This window comes from Lonchura striata, chromosome 2 (assembly GCF_050655825.1).
Source record: "Lonchura striata isolate lonStrDom1 chromosome 2, ASM5065582v1, whole genome shotgun sequence".
Lineage (NCBI taxonomy): Eukaryota > Metazoa > Chordata > Aves > Passeriformes > Estrildidae > Lonchura > Lonchura striata.
The window spans coordinates 119,433,878-119,451,223 of NC_140704.1; the positions used below are offsets into that span (position 1 = coordinate 119,433,878).

At 38.8% G+C, this 17,346-nt stretch overlaps 1 protein-coding gene across 6 annotated transcripts; it reads right to left on the reverse strand.

The window, feature by feature from the left end:
* Window positions 1-4,318: 4,318 nt before the first annotated feature.
* Window positions 4,319-16,328, reverse strand: CYP7A1 (cytochrome P450 family 7 subfamily A member 1). 6 transcript variants are annotated; one of them, XM_085573848.1, is made up of 10 exons: window positions 16,224-16,328; window positions 12,550-12,620; window positions 11,399-11,597; window positions 11,191-11,288; window positions 10,921-11,065; window positions 9,428-9,668; window positions 8,472-9,085; window positions 7,025-7,155; window positions 5,929-6,104; window positions 4,319-5,300 (listed from the first exon to the last, which is right to left on the reverse strand). In XM_085573848.1, exons 5-10 carry the CDS (start codon window positions 10,998-11,000, stop codon window positions 5,001-5,003), a joined length of 1,542 nt encoding a protein of 513 aa, XP_085429974.1. In that variant the 5' UTR covers window positions 11,001-11,065; window positions 11,191-11,288; window positions 11,399-11,597; window positions 12,550-12,620; window positions 16,224-16,328; the 3' UTR covers window positions 4,319-5,000. The 6 variants fall into 6 exon arrangements, with proteins under 6 accessions (XP_085429974.1, XP_085429973.1, XP_085429971.1 ...); XM_085573847.1 differs by having other exon boundaries at window positions 11,162-11,288; window positions 16,224-16,323; XM_085573845.1 differs by having other exon boundaries at window positions 11,399-11,515; window positions 16,224-16,322.
* Window positions 16,329-17,346: the final 1,018 nt, after the last annotated feature.

Here is a 17,346-nt window from a genome sequence, read left to right on the forward strand (position 1 = left end):
CTCATGGGGTCACTGAAGATCATCTGATTTGACATGTGTCCCACAGAGTTGTCTGTCTTGGCAGAAAACAAATTAAAGTAAACAAGAGTTAGCAAGCTGGGTATTTACACTGATAGCATGCCTGTTAATAGTATGTAACCTTTTTATTATTTAATTCTAAGGTTATTAGGAGGCAATCACTGTTTTAAACCAAAACCCCTTTATGCAGCTAAATAGAATTATGGTCAGGCCTCCTCTGTATGTTCCTTAACTGTGTGGACCTGGTGGTGTAAATGAGAGGAGATAATAGAATCATAGAATCATAGAATACTTTGAGTTGGAAGGGATCATCTAGTCCAATCCCCTGCAATGAGCAGGAGCAGATCAGAAGATCATGGTCCAGTCTTCAGCCTGTTAAACATTCAGACATAGCACTCTGCAGTTCATAAATGGCAAATACCTATTTATGGTACCACAGCTCTCTGCTTAGACCAAGATGATGAACGACTTGAAGCATGCTATCATCAGCCAAGCAATAGTTATATCGAAAATGTATTTCATGCTTTCAGAAAAAATATCTCATTATCTTTCCTCTTTTTGCTTTCTCCTTTACTTCATCAGAAACTTGCATAAGAGGTCTCATAATATAGATACCAGTTTATCCTGATATTCCTACAGTAAGATAAAAAAAAAATGAAGAAGGGTTTAAAAATCTATGCTCAAAACCACTATTGACATGTTGAGGAGTGGCTGCCTGAACTCAGCTCTGTTACAACAGCTGTGGCCAGCATGGATTCAGAATTGTAAAACTGTCTTGTTTTCTGAAATGTTGTCATATTTCATTAGTAAAGTCACCATGTCACTTCCAAGATCTCCATGATCAGTAAAGAATTTTTTTTAGCCCGAAAACATTTAGAACATTTAAACATTAACATCTAGAACATTTTCATTGCCTAGATTCAATCTGTTTACTCGCCTCCTGCTGGATTATGAGCCACATGGTCTCACTCAGCTGGCTCTGCCTTGTTCCTAATCCCCAAATCACTGTTCAGAGGCATCTGACTAGCCCAATGTCCAGTTCATCTGGGTCCAAAGAAATCTGAACATTTAATCTCCCTGGTGTGCCTAATCTATGTTATGCTTATGTGTCCCTCAGGAGTTATCCCTCACTCTTAACCTATATAGGACAACCACAAATTTAGAGTTGTCCCCTGGGGGTGTGGGAGAGACTGAACTCACTAATTTCCTCAGGGACTGCAATCCCAAATTGAAATTGAAACTCCTCTCAACTAAGAGAGCACTTTGTCTGTAAGGGGACTATTAGGGAGTCATCCTGTTGAGTCTGTTACTTTGTGGGTTTTTTTGGAGAAAACACGCTACAAATTCCCTGAGAGAAATGCTTGAGCTATCCTAATGGTTAGGGTGTCCACCTGGAGGCTGAGACTGTTGTTTCTCTTCTGCCCATACCTCTTCATGCGTTTTAAATAGTGAGCATATATTGTGAAATACACAGTCCACAGTAGAGGCTGCTTGCTTGCTGAAAGCCTGGATATACCAAATATATTTCTAATTGCTCTTATGGTTTTGGTATTATTTTTCTTTGTTTTCCTATCTTAATAAAGTTCTGCTTTTAGGAGAGGCAGTAGAAAGAATTGTCCTGATCTAACCTTGTGGTGTTTGTGACCCTGGCAAGCCAGATGAGTATTGATTGCTGAAGTGTTTGATTACATTAGCTGAGGCATAGTGCCACAGACCTTGTACTTTATTTTCTCCCCTCACTTGCATCTGTGCAACCTCATTAACAGGGGTTTAACTGAGGTTAGAAAATGAGCATCTACAGCAGTAAATATAAATACTTGTATATAGCCCAATATATATCAAAAAACAAAAAAGGAAATCTATATCCAAATGATTCAAACTGTTCATTTGCATGTCTTTTGTCACAAAATGGAAGCATACTTTTGGGCTTATACTGGGGTCTTTTCATCTGCATAACACAAAGTCAAGGAAAAAGTCCCCTGAAGACATGCTTTATCATCCTCAGGCTACAGGAGTCCAGAACTGAGCAGAAAGGGCTGGTTGCCTTTCTTCTATACGCTGCATATCAATACACAGGTTAGGTGATCCAGTCATCCTTGGAGAGCTGCTACCCCAGCAAGAGAGGACTGGCCCAGGCTGAGTGCTGAGGACCATGGTGCCACTGGAGTTTGGGCAGGAGCACTTGAGCCACCCTTGCAGGGCCCTGTCTGCTGACAGTGCTGGTTTCCACCGGTTTGTGGTGATTCTGCACTTTAGTCAGTATTTTCTCCACACTGTTCAGAACTGGACTTTAATCTGTGGGGTGATCCTCAAATGTTTTTACCTTCCCCTGAGTTCTCTATTGTTGGTATTCCTTGGTGTGTGAGCCAGCTCAGGCAGGACACAGGAACAACCACAACACCATGGATGAAATGGAGAGAAAATTTGGTTTTACTGAAACAAACCCATGAGTTTTCTAGCTTTTACTCTTCTGATTATCTCCCTGATCCTACTGCTGGGGGAGTGAGTGACTGGCTTTCGATGCTTGGTTGCTGGCTGGGTTTAAATCATGATGCCAGTGGGGCTATCCTCAAAGCAGCACCCAGGCAGAGGCACACAGGCAGGGATGCAGGCACCATGGAGCTCTGTGAGTGCTAGGGGATCACCAAATCTCTTTTCCCCCTCTATATCAGGGATTCACGCAGGTGTAGTTTACTGCTGTTTGATTGCTCCCACAGCAGGACAGGAATCTCATCCACGCTCAGCAGGATACCTCTAAATCTATCACAGGACTATGTTATCTGAACACAGGTGCTGTTCAGCACATGAGGCTAAACAATGACTGGTATGATGTATGTGTTTTTTTACACCTCAGCTTGCAAGCCATTTGTCTATGTTCACAGTCTTCCTCACCGATTTTCCACTATTCTCCCACACTTGGGAAGCTGAAAGTCAGATCAGCTTGAGGAGCTACTGAATACTTAAATTTCTCATTGAGCAAAGGAACTCATAAGAGCCCATTAAACCATAGCCAGAAAAATCTGGAGCAGTCAGTTTGAAGGGGACAATGGGATGTAAAAGAGGCTTAATTTTTGAAGCAACCAGATTAGTTTAGCAGTTGTCTTATCTTTTTTCTGTTATTGTAATTCCATGTTGATTTCCTTTTCATCAAGGAAGTGTATTTTTCTTAAAATATTGCATAGCCTTGCTGCCCTCAAAAACTGCTGTTTCAAGTAGGATTTATTTAAGAAAGAAGGAGCAGATACTCTAATTATAAAAACATGTGCCAGGATGCATGTCAAGCTTGCATCCACTCTCCGAATTAGCTGACATTGAATATGTTATAATTTATATAAATCATACAAAATATAATTGACAGAAGTGTGAAAACAAGCTGTACTGGATACTACCCTTATCAAGAGAACCAAAGTGATAATTCAACCCCCCCTTGCATTATACATAATTGTTTAATATTACACATGGTGCAAGAAATCAGTGTTCTCTGTTGTCCTTTGAAAATGTGAAAAGATTAAATAAAATTACGAAGACAACACACGGGTAATAAATGTGTGTTGTACACAAAATAAAGTGTTTTGCACATGCTGCATAATCTTATTAACCTTTGAATATTTAGCATGGTGGATAGTGAGAAAAAAAAAGAAGAGATAATTTAAAGTAATTCTAGAACTCAGTCAAACATTCCTTTTTTAGGAAGAGTTCTATCATCTAGGCTGGGTATCTTGCCAGAATGTGAAATTGAAAATATCAAATAGTTCTGTATCTCATCTTCTTTCATGAGGCTTGCTTTTGAGTTTAGGGAAAAAGGTCAGATCATAAGATCTCGGAAAAAAGCAGGATAAAAACAATGTTTTAAATCCATTTGTTCTTTTCATCAGCAAATGATGAGAAAGCTCTCTCTTTCAGACCAAAGAAATTTAATTAAAAAATGGACTTTTGTGACACACATACATCTGTCACTTGCAGCAGAAAAGGACAGGGATGCTGTCCAAATTATATTAACCCTGAGACAATTGTTCTTATGGACATGCTACCACTGAAAATAAAATGTGTGGGCATACTACTACACGGTAACTTTAATGGAATTAGACTAGGAAGACCTAAGGAGGCTTATGAAATTATGGAGTTTAGGAAATGAGGTTAAATGCAGCCAGAACCACTGGTGGGTGAATATGTGATAGATATTTATTTATCACCATATTGGTGTTTGAGCTGGCTAATTTAAAACAGGTTTGGGTGGCTTTGGATGAGTGTATAAACCTTTAATAATGTTAAGATGTTAAAACAACAGTCTAGAGATGCATTTAGTTCAGCCAATATAATTTATTTTAACACAGTTAGCACTTTCTAAAAATAAGTATCTTACAAAGAATATAATACAAGTTTTGCAGTTTCACTTGAACGTGAATATTTCTGTAGGTTTTTTTCAAGTCTTCTTCTAGTTTTTCATAAAACCATAAATGTAATTCCCCAGGAAACTCTCCCATCCCCACTGTGAATCTGCCTTTATATAACAAAAATTTTATTTCACCTGTGAGGAGGCCCAGCCCCACTCTCCCCCAAAAAAATTTCAATTTTAGAAAATAATATGTTTCAACTGTAGTACAATTTTGGAATTATTATGAATTAGCTCATGAAATTCCACCTGTGGGAAAATATTTGCTGACAGAAAAAAACCTGGCTGCTGTATACACACAATTGAAAATCTTGTCTTTCAAAATGGTTGGTAAAAAGTGAGACATTTGCATCAAAAGAGAGCATTATACCCACTGCATGCTGGTGCCACACTGGTGCACATTTTTCATTAAATGGTGAATTAGCATATTCATATAGATTTTCCCCCATGACTTGAAGCATTTCATTTGCATATATACATAAAATGTATATAAAGCATATGTTATACAGTGTATTTAGTACTGTTAGTATATACAGTGTATTTATGTACTGCTAGTACATAATGTATTTGCATAATACAAAACATATATTCATAAGCATTTCATCCTGTACCTGAAATCAATGTCATTGGATGGCTGCAAAATACCCAGTCCTGCACGGGATTGATCTAGAGAGGGACACTTCACATTACTGTCCACAAGCTCTATCTCAAAATATGAAAAAATCAGAGCCAAAAATTGTTTAATTTCATGGACAGCAAATAACCTGCCTGGGCACTTTGCTATGCCTGTCCCAAAAGGCATGTAGTAATACTTCAGCTTCTGACCATTCCGGAAGAAGTCGGTCTTCTCCTCTCCCTTCTCGTTCAGGAAGCGATCGTATTTGAATGTCTGCAATTAAACACACAAAAGTGTTCCTTGATATTTGGATTATCTCCAGAAACCAGATAAAGCTGCTAAGACACAAAATGCAGGCTTATTGCTCCAGCAAGAAGTGTCGTACAGTACCACCAGCCCCCACGGTGTTGTTTTAGAAAGAGTAGCTTCGGACAAGTTCTGTTATGTGGGAAAGGATCCCAGGTTCTTTGCTGATAACGCTCCTTTTCTTTCCCAACCTCTAAAAATAAAGATTGTAACCTGCGTTCTTGTCCGTGCAGCAGAAGGAGAACTGGAATTCTAATTCTGTGGCTTTGGGAAACTTTTAGCCTTATCCTTTTTCAAAGACCCTCGTCATGGTGATCTTCCCTCACTGCGGAAGGCAGTAAGTAGAAGGCTGTCTGAGGCTGGTAGTGCACCTTTTTGTTACACTAAAACATGTTTTGCAGATAGTGCTTGCACTGCCTTTATTATTTTTTTTTGTTTCTTATTATCAGGTGTATCTTATTTTCAGGTGTAAGATTGGACTGTCTGGGGTACAACAGAAAGCCAGCCATGGGGCACCCCAATAAGTGCTTTATCTAAAGACCTGTTAACTTTTGCCAGAGCACCAAGTTTAATGCAATTTGGAAAAAATACTTACCAAGGGATCAGCATAGATTTCTGGATCGAAATGAAGCAGCTGAGGATAAAGAGCTACAATGTCATCTTTGCGAATGTTGTAAAAGTCGTTCTCCAAGTGCAAAGTGAAATCTTCCTTGGCCACTCGGAAAGTCATGGATGCACTGGAGAGTCTCATCGCCTCCTTGATGATGCTGTCTGTTGGGAGAGGACAAGGAATGATTGCCATGTTAAAAAATGTATTCACATACTGGGGGCAGGTCATGTTTCAGAGCCATTATCAAACCCTGAATTTATTAGAAGAAATATTTTAATATTAACTTTCTAAATGCCTAAGAAAGTATTTCTCATGTCTTTTTAGCATTTCTATCCCTTCTGCAGATACCACTGAGAGCCTAATCTGCTTTTCCCACAAAAAATGCTTATAGTTAATGAAACAGAATGTTCAAAAGTGAGACATATTTTCACTCTGAGATAAAGACCAAACAGTGAAAACTGAAAACATAACAAGAAAAAGAAAAAGTGCAGTGAGCAGAATTTTCTGAAGTTTTAAGAGGTCCTGTATAGAAGCCCATACTCAAAAGAAAAGTAATATGGTAATTTTTTGTTTCAATATTAGCTGATTTTTTTTAAGTAACAGTAGTTAAAAAGCAGCATCATCAAAACTCTCTGTAACTTCTGAAAAATGTGCTTATGATCTGAATATTATTGAGAGGAAATAGAAGTAATGGTATTAGAAAACATCGCTTCACGTGATAAGAATAGGGATTTAAGTTTTGGCAACATTTTCTTATTTGATTTAAAGACATAACTAAACAAAATAGTGTTCAGAATTATCCATGGGTCTAAGTTATGCAGCTGTGGAGGATTATTGAGACATGCCATTACCCATGAAAAAGTGCTGTTCATGTGAATTTTGGTGGTCTCAGTACCACCTGGGACATTGGGAAGCCTGGTTGTGTTGACTGTTGCTAAGGAACATACAGTTTCCTGTTCTACAGTTTCTTTGCTAATTCCATAGGAATTCTATAGCAAGCATTCATATGGTAATAAATAGAAGACCATGGAATTTGTAGTGTGATTTCTGCATAAAATAATCCTGCACAAAATAGTAATACCTAGTATTGGCATATTATCCAGTTGTTTCCGGTTCAAGGAAATATGTTTGCCATCTAAGCTGATACTCTCTTCATCAGTTTCCAAAACACTTTGCACTTCTTTGGTAGCAGCTCTCATTGCTTCTGGACTCCTAAGATCAAAAGAGCAAAGGTATAACATAAATTTAAAAATTCTTTAAGAAATGGTTTTGCTATTAACTTTCTTCCTGACTAAAATTTATTTTGTTGGCAACAAGTACAACCTTCTAAAATAAAAATGTTGCAGCAAAATGCTGCAGTTCCATTTTTTCATATCTTGGCAAATGTATGATAACTTCAAAGAAAAAAGAAAAAGAAAGGAATCTCAAGTATTTGATTTTGTCTGCAATGACAAGTGGGACAGAACTGATGCGCTCAAATCAGGTAATAAACAGTACCATCACTAAAAAACAATGCCAAAAATAAGAAAAACCCCAGCCAGTTGTAGATTAGAAAATAACCCAACTGCAGGCAGGTTTAGGAACAGGATTTTAGATCAGTTTGATAACATCCTTTATTTTGGCTGATGTGACAATATTCTGTCTAGCTGAAAAGAATCTTCCTAATATTAAGAGCCCACATAGTATCCTTCACCATTTAGCCTTTCTCTCAGACATGGAATATATGAACTTTGGTGAAATATATAGACACAATAAAAGAGGGTGCAATAGTGTCTTGATGAAGGCACAATCAGGGTGTTAAAAGACTCCAAGTCCAGCAAATCTAAAGCAGAGGAATTCTTGGATCAAAAAGTACTAAATAACTTCAAAAAATAGCATTGGCAAGCAGATACGATAAGTAAAAGTATTAGGAATTTAGACACATACTTCAGAATTAGTTATGCTGAAGCAGAAAATCCAGAAAGGCCCACTCTAAAATGGACATTTGATAGTATTATCTGAGCTGTGCCCTTGTCTCACAAGTAGCAAGCTCAACAGATGCAATCTACAGTAGAGCTTCAGTGGGATCTATCAACATATAAATTTTTTTCTATTAAGTGTCTGTGAAAACAATAATGAAGTTAAACCTCATTTTACCTGCTCTAGTGAGATGGTCTAAAAATGTCCATCTAGTTTTATTTGTAGACTTTAATACAATTAATGTTTTGATTGCAACTAGCACTTTTAATGTCATATCATATAGATTTACTCCAAAGCTTTCTTGACAAAGTGTAGCATTGCCATGGAGTGCTGTTTCTTAACAGAAAAAAAAATGCTTCTAAAGAATTGCTCTGTGCTACCACTACTGGTTCTCAGGTGGGTGAAGGGCTTTTCTGTGGAAGCCCTGAACAACATAGCACTTCTGTTGCAAACAGTAAGCTTTTTATCACTGATGAGGTATCAAAGAGTGGAGTTGACCCGTACTAATGACTTGGTATCTGAAAGATAAATATTTTGCTTGTTTGGGAACAACAACCATTGGGACTTACTTAAGAAGATAGAACAAGGTCCAAAAAGTGGCAGGAATGGTGTTTGCTTGAGAGGCCCAGAGCACTGCCACGTGTGTCTTGGCTTTTTCCATGTCATCAAAGGTTGACAGGGTGTCGTTCAGGAACATGCGGAGGGTGACAAGCTCAGAGAGGTTGTCCCTTTTCAGGAGGTTCTTGTGCAGGAGTGCCTCCCCCAGCTTCTCGCGTGCGCTGTGGGCGCTCTTGAAGAGGTGGATAGGCAGCCCTGCCACGAGGGCTGGGAAAATCTTATCAAATTCCTTGAAGTTTTCAAGAGCATTTAGGATATGAGCTCTTTCAGTTTCCTGCTTTGATGATAGGTTTTTGTCATTATTTGAATTAAATTCTTTACCGAAAAGTGTTAAAAATCCAGACTCGAACATCACTTGGCAACAGAATGTATAAAGTCCTTCTGTCACCCAGGTATTGGACTGAAGCTTAGGTGCCCTTGACTGCAGCATGACATACTGTAGGTTTTCCATCATTGCTTCAATGAGAGCATCCAGGGCATTGCCTTGAAGGGTTCTAATGAAAGTCTGATGAAAATTTTCAGTGGTGTTTCCCTCTGCTGGGTCAATGCTACCATGCCCAAAAGCCTGTCACAAAATAAATTATATGCATGATAAGTAAGGCCTGTCTTTACCTGGATGATAAAGTCTAACAGAAACAAAAGCCAAAGTATAACTTCAAAGCTTACTAGAGGGAAGGATAATAAAATAATAAAGTAATGTACAGTCTTAGAATAATGCATAGTCTTAGAACAATCTAAATCACTGCAAATTTCCATTTAGGAAGAGGAAAAAAAACCACAATATTTTAAACAGTAAAAGTGCAGAAATGTGAAACAAATTCTATTTCAAATGCATAATTTTGGTTACAGGGATTAACTGGGTATGTCAGCAGATACTTTGTATGTTAAATATTAAAACCAGGAATACCTTGGCAGAAGTAGCAAAGTGGAACTTTTTCCAGTCCAAGTGTTTTCCCTGGCGCATCAATGCATGGTATGAAAAAGGGTCAGTGAGGAAATGAATGTATTTCCCTGCTACATGGCAAGTGAAGATGTGGCCATGCTTCTTCTGCTTTTCTTTAAGGAATTCAAGGGGGTTGGCACCAAACTTCAAGGCACAGCCTAGGTATGGAAGGAATCCATTTTCAAGTGGTGGCTCACCTTGCTGCCTGCAAAACACAAAACAAAAGCTCAGTTTAAAATCATGTATAAAGATCTCCAGGACTATCAGATATGTAAAATACTGTGAGACTTTGTGTAATGTAAATTAAAAAAAGAAGAAAAAAAATCCCAAATGAGTAGTTTATTTACAAATAATTTCTCCCCTTTAAGACCTAAGCTATGTAAGAAAGAACAACTTTAACTATTAATAGACATAATAAAACACATAATAAAACAGTTTGATTATGTCATCTTTTTTTCCCCTGTATCAGATATATATTTATCACCTGTACAAATATAAAATTATTGCCAATAGCTAACACACAGCTATGAAATTGTCACATTAATAAATAATCCATCACACTGATATTGTCTAAGACAATTTTTGGGCAATTTTATCCACATCTTCATTTGAATACCAAGCAAAGAAACTTTTTAGTATAGAAAGATTATTATTGGCATATCCCATTAATGGACCAGATCTTTCTAAAAATATGGGAATTTGCTATGATCTTCAGTAAGCATAAGAGCTAGTGTTTCAGACAATGTGTCGTCAATGCTATAAATTAAGCAGATAGTTAAAGTGAAGCATATGTTTAAATTATTTTCTTTTTTGAGTAGAAACAGCTTTCCTGTATAAGGGCATTATGACTGCTGAAATAACTTTCATATAATATTTCAGCTTTTACAGTAAATGAAGTTAATTATTTTCACCTTTTTTAAAATTAAACTTTTTAAAATAAAACTAGAAAATGACTGCTGAAATTAAAAAAATAAGAAGAGTTAAGGTTATTACTTGCTCCCTATGTGAATGTGTCAGTAGGATAAAAGCTTTTAAGGAATATGCTTCGTACATAAATATTACTTATATTAAATTGTGTTACTAGATATAATATAAAAATGTTTGTAAGTAGATATTAAATGATAATTACATATAAGTAGGTATTTGCTGTGATTACAATACAGGAGAAATTACAGCTCAGAAGTTTAGGAAATCAGGACATACATATTCATATTTTAATTATCTCTCTTATGCATAGATTTATACCGACGGCTACCTCTAGGCATCACTACACTATTATTGCAAAGTTCATACACAAAAATCCAATTGGAACATAAATCTCTCAAAAGACCAAACTACAGCATTGTCTGTGCTGTCCTGCATACGTCTGACTATAGCTCTCTTAGTGATGTACACAGGATATTTGACACAAATAAAGGCCAGGTACACTGAGATGCTTTTACAGAAAGACTCCTTACCTTCTCCTCCTCCCTAGAAGAAACCAAAACACACAACAAAGTATTACTGCCATTCCCCAGATCCAGGATGCTAGGAACATTTCTGGTAATGCCCAAAGGCTTCCAAGTGGAAAATGGGTAACAACCAGGATGGCAGGAGAAGTGACTGAGAATGAAACAGAAGACAAGTCACAATTTATATATAGTGGGTACACTACTGTATCTAATGGCACCAAGTCAACCTAGCAAGCTATTGATTAACCATTTCTTGTTCCCTCTCTGCTCTGTCACCTTTCTGCAGAAAGCTTCGCTGGATTGATGCAGACAGTTGCAGATCTGGCCTTGAGTTAATGTCACGTAGCAGTAGCCGTTCCAAAGTAACCAAACAGCTGTAATAGTTGATAATTTGAAGGTTAGCCAGGGTATTTTGGTTAATCCTGCAGATTTACCAATTGCAGTTTATAGTTCAAATTTAGCAATATATGAAATGCTTACTGACCGGTGTCCAGGAGACTCAGGCTGCGCTAACTGGTGGCTGCTGCCCGTGCTGCCCTTCAGCTGCCAGCCTGTTCCCCTCGCCCTCCTCCTTGTGGGCTGCCCTGGCTCTGGTGTGCCACTGCAAGAGGGAACAGCAGGGTTCAGCAGCTGGGCAAAGGGATGGCTGCGGAGGTGGACTTACTTCCTCTAGCAACATTTGTCTGGAAGAAAGGGTAAAAATGGGCTTTCACAGAATCATAGAGTGAATCATAGAAGAAAATGAAACTAGATCTAGACAACTACACTGGTTTGGGGTTATTTTCATTGTCCTTGGACCACCATTTATTTTCCCACTAAACATTTTCTCCTTTCTGTTGTTGACTTACAAGAATTCAAACTTTGGCTTTCTCCTAGACCTGGCATCAAGCCATCAAGGAGGCAGCTCAGGTATAGTGGTGTTTCATTAGTCATCCAAGGCCTAATATGTTTCTAAGAGAGAAACTGAAGGGCTTTTCAGACTCACTTTTGTACCAGCTTTTGTTGGTGTCCCTACAGCTGTGTGATCAAACAGTAAAGATTTGGACATCTTCTTGTTGCAATTAAACACTGCACTGAAGGCATTGACACTCAAATCTGGCAGGTGAAAATATTGTTCTGTCTTCAAACCAGGGCAGGCAGTGAGGAATGAGGTAACTGTGCACATGCCATTACATTTGAGTCAATTTTTAAGTTACTATACTGAAGAAATTAACCTTATTTGCAGCATCAAGGTTTGCCCTCACTTAATCTGAAAATAACTCCTTTTGCAGGTCAGCTCCAGTCCTCTATCCCGTTTTCATTTAAGCACAGGTGTTTCATTTATTTTTCTATACAAAGTTCTTTTTCATCAGCTGAATTTAGCTTGATATTATATAATTGCTTTTAAAAACCTTGCTTTCCCATTTCCTGTCTATATGCGTTATTGAAAAATTCAGTTATGAGTGTAATCTTTGATTTCATCCCATGACTACTTCATCCTAAACAAGAATAATAATTTTATTATATTGGTGTCTAATTCTTTTTGCATGCGTTGTTGAAACAACATTGAAAAAGAAAGTCAGAAGTTACTGTCAGTTTTGTGTCCAACATCCAGGAACAACATCTAGCCAGCAACAGTTGCCTGTGTCTCCTTACCATATCTTGTGTAGCACTATGTAGAGCTGCCATCACAGTTGCCTCTTCCCTCTGTGCTTTGGCTTGTTGTGCTGTAAAGTGATGATAATAACATCATTTATAAATGGCATCCTGCTGCCAGAAAACAGCAGCAGTAACTTCTCTAAAGCTGCCCACCCTTTTTCACTTTCTGCTTTGTACATATATCATAGTTTTAAAAGTATAACAAGGTGTAGGCAGAGCACAAAAGCTGTTTGGCAACTTACCTGAAATAATTGCTTTTTCTCTCAGAAAAGTCTTAAATAGGCCAATCTACAGTCCCCACACTAGCCTGTATTAAAACAGACTGCAGGCTGTGAATTATGTCTTTGTGATAAAGGCAAGCAGGAGTCTTGTCTGTCACAGATACATCACCAAATTTAGCAGGTGGTAAGTGTGAATCTCCTTCCATTTATATTAGTGGGCATTAGGCTTTCCTGATTTTTCAGCAGCACCGGTAGAGTCCTCTGATGTTCTGGGTGTGGTATTTTGGTGTTCTTCTGACAAATACATTATTTCCTACAGACAGAGCTCAGGCAGTTGCCGCCAGTCTGTACAGCAGGGATTAAAAGCACCATGTGGTCACACTGTTTGACAGATAGTACATTTTCTGCAACCCTTTGTGTACTGTGTATGAGCTTGGCTGTCTTGCTCCAGCCCAAGGGGATGACCCACAAGAATTATTGATGCAGTCAGAAAAAACATGCTGACTTGGCTCAGTGAAGAAAACGCCTTGTGTAAATGGTAAGAAGAATATTAATGTGAAAAACTGACATGACTTGGGCTCAAGACTCAACTCAGGCCAGTGACAGCATCAGGAGTGAAGCACTGCATATGTTTGGATGTGTAAGCCTTTGTCACTGCAGGTTTGAGAATGGGTGTTCTTCAAGACCTCAGCAATGTATCAAACAGTAGTTAGAAAACACAAAACCATTTAAGAACTGTAATAGGACGTTTGGTCAAGCCCTAATGAGCACTGAGCTAGAACCAGCTCAGAAAGAGCAGCTCCAGAGCACGTGGATGCAGGCAAGAGCGTGCTGACTTTTCACCCAGTACAGCGCATTTAGCGGCCGCTTCCAGCCAGCCTGGCTGCCCACAGCAGCTCCGAGGGCAGCGTGTCCACACAAGGTCTGCTCGTGTCTTCAGGGCCGGGAGCTGTGGCGAGACTGATGCACGGTTAGATTGCACCACTCTCCCCAAAGGGCACCACAACACTTTTCACCCAGATACACCCACTGGCTGTGGGCAGAGGCTGCCAGGAGCACTCTTATCTGTCACCTCTGCTCCAGCAGGCGAAGGTGAGCTGTGGCCTCCATGGAGCCAATACCCTTCCCATAAACAGCTCACTTCTGTGGTGATTCCTGAAGCCTAAGAGAAGCCTTTAGGCTTGTTTGCTCCTGCTCCTCCAAAACTGCTCACTACCTAAACCTGAGCTTCGTCTCATATGCTATACCTATAGGGCTTTCATTAGTCACAATCCACATGTGGTATTTAAATTAATAGAAAATAATAGATAGACCAAGCTGAGGGGAATAATGTTTTTCCAAGGTTACTGATGGCTTCATAACTTCAGAGCACTGATGCACAGAAGGGTGTGATGGACTCAGGATAGGCTACTGGTTACATTTGGCAGTAAATAGCAGATTTCCACACTGCCAACTCTAGAACTTGTTTGTTCATGGGAAGTTAATAAGAGGTATACACTACAAAGAAAGGATTGACTTTTTTTTTCTCATGCATGTGTTCTCATGTGTTGTGAGAACTGGTTTATTTTCTTTCACCAACAGATGAAAAACCCTGAAACCACACAAACCAAGCATTTTGCTCAGCAGTGGGAAGGCAGCCCTGCAGTTCATGGAACAGGATCAGGCTGACATGCTACAGCCAGAAGATGCAATTGCAGCTCTGAAACACTTGTGCAGCCGTGAAGCTTGTAAAAGAGATCTCAGAAAGGTCGAGCAATATGAAAGGAAAGCTTAAACAAGAAGTTGCACACTGAAGCTGCTTGTAGCTCAGAACCTTTGCAGCCAGAAAATAGCTAATAAATAATTATATGTCACCACCTACTGGTAAACCTCCTTGTGTGGCACTTGTGTGTTGTGCTCTACAGTAGCCACCGAACTTTGCGAGTCAATATTTGTTTCTTGCTTCTATATACACAATATAGTACTTCTTCCATGTGCCTATGTATTTTTCTTTGCATTTACATCAAGTATCTTTAATGAAGATATGGAGATATGCTGGGTAAGATCACTTATTTGGCCCTCAGATGTATCTGAGGGTCAAGCTGAAAACCTGGCTTTTTTGCTATCAGTGAAAAGGTTAAACAGAACAGGAAATAAGACTTTACTCCTCACCAGCCACAAGAAACATCTATTTTTAGAGAGGAATGATGGCTGTCAGCACACAGGATCCTGTACTGTGAGGATAGTCCAGACATTGCAGGTCCTTGTGCAGCATCAGTGTTGACCTGGCACAGTCATCATATGTCTGCAAACTGAAAGGCATCAGCAATGCTCCAGGCACAGGGAAGAGAACACTGGCTGTCGTGTCCCCTCTCAACAACAGACCTGACACACCATGGCACAACATTGCCCAGCCTGCCCTCATAAACCAGCTGCTGCTACCAAGTGATCATGCCAGAAATGTAGTACCTTCCCCAGAGAGACTGTAATTCCAGATATAATTCCAACAAATCCCAGTCTGGATTCACCTTTTCCCTAGTTTTCCTGGGTCAATGGAATAGGTGGAAATCTTGTATACCTAAATTATAATAGAATATCTAAAAGAATACGAGCGAAATTAAAAATGCTGTAAAGAATAATGCCATAGTTTAATTATTTAATGATCTATACAACCTAAAATAAATTCATGTTGCTACACTATCACTCCACAGCTCTATTTTAACAACTATCATGGTTGTTCAGAGGGCAGACTTTGCCTACATTATACTCTGCCTTCTGCAGAATTTGTGAGTCATTTGACTCCAGGAAAATAGCATGGTCCTGTTTCCTTAAAAAAAATTAAAAATGAATTAAAAAAACCCCATCATGACCACCATCATCTTTTTTTTTCTTTTTTTTCTTTTTTTCCCTGTAAATTTTATGTAGACTGTAGAGGTTCAACTTTTTTGTAATCTGATATCATTGTGATATATTTGACCCTGTCATTTTTTCATGGTGAAGCACTCGGCACAGACAATGCCTAACATTAGGATAACCAACACTGATAGGCTATAAAATTAGACAGGCTTGGAAACTGAGTTTATTTGCATCCTGTTTCAGGACAATTGCCTTAAGCATTTAAATAATAGTAAGGACAGATATTTCCTCTAATGACCAAATTAATATACCCATATTTATCTCAGAGTATCCTCTGAATGTGATTATATATCAGATAATGAACTTGATTTACTTGTACCATATCAGTTTATTTTCTTTCTGTTTTTTAAGAATGTCAGTTGAAAGTTCAGTAACCTTCCTATCAGACCTGGGATTTACAATGCCACTATTGTCTCTTTAATAGCAAGCATTAAAAACTAAATCTCAATCAGATATACCATCCTTTAATAAAAATATTTTAAGAGGAAAAAAAAGGGAACTATTAAACATATGATTAAAGTAACAATTGAGAATATCAAGATTTATGAAAGTTACCTTTTTCTAAGTATTGCTGAAGAGAGGCTGTAAAGAGAGCAATTATGAAAGTGAAGACAAAAGAGAACTCATACCGGAACCTGAGCAGGAAAAGGAAATGGCTGCAAAATAAACCATGAGGTGTTATTACCACTCATCCAGTGCAGCAAACTGCACCTTCCTAAAGCAATTTTTTCTTTTATTAAACTCTAGAATTGAGTTGTATTGTATAATTTCACAACAAAACAGAAGCTTCTACATTATCCTGTTACTTTTAAATGTGCAATTGCAGGTGCTCAAAACACTTAACAGGGAGAAATTAAATCTCAGATGTGATTACAAAAATGATGCAGTTCACTGCTACCAAATAATTATTTGAAGAAAGGTAGTTAGGTAACAAGCCAGGAGAAGATTGCTGCAATCCAATTGTCTGGGTGAACAGTACAAGCTGTTCTGGGCTGCTCCAGCAGATGGAGCAGGGAATGCAACAGCATCTTCTGCCTCACTTTGCTCCCCTTTGCCTTTCTTCCTTCCTTCCTTCCTTCCTTCCTTCCTTCCTTCCTTCCTTCCTTCCTTCCTTCCTTCCTTCCTTCCTTCCTTCCTTCCTTCCTTCCTTCCTTCCTTCCTTCCTTCCTTCCTTCCCTCCTTCATCCTTCACTCCTTCACTCCTTCACTCCTTCCTTCACTCCTTCCTTCCTTCACTCCTTCCTTCACTCCTTCCTTCCTTCCTTCACTCCCTCCCTCCCCTTTTAAAGAGGTGCACTGCTCTGTAGCTTACTAGTTGCTCTTTAGCTGTCAGCCTTCCAGTATATAAAGCGAGCTTACAAGAAGTATGGAAAGGGACTTTTTGCACAAACATGTAGTAATCAGACAAGTCATACAGGTTTAAAATGAAAGAAGGTAGATTTGGATTAGATATGAGGAGGAAAATCTTTACTGTGAGGATGGTGAGACACTGGAACAGGTTGCCCAGAGATGTTGTGGACTTTCCACCCCGGGAAGTACTCGAGACCCGGGTGGATGGGACTCTGAGCAACCCAGTGGAAGGTGTTCCTGCCCACAGAAACAGGGATGGAACTAGATGCTCTTTAAGGTCCATTTCCAATCCAAACCTTTTTATGATTATATGATTCACTGCCTGAGT

Excerpts from the sequence above, each read along its gene's own strand:
- CYP7A1 (XM_085573848.1), bottom strand. The coding sequence starts at position 11,000 with ATGTTCCTAGCATCCTGGATCTGGGGAATGGCAGTAATACTTTGTTGT. Across the intron at positions 7,156-8,471 it reads ACCTTGTTCTATCTTCTTAA|GAGTCCAGAAGCAATGAGAG; the intron begins GTAAGTCCCAAT and ends TTTTGATCTTAG. Across the intron at positions 6,105-7,024 it reads GGATAATATGCCAATACTAG|ACAGCATCATCAAGGAGGCG; the intron begins GTATTACTATTT and ends CTCTCCCAACAG.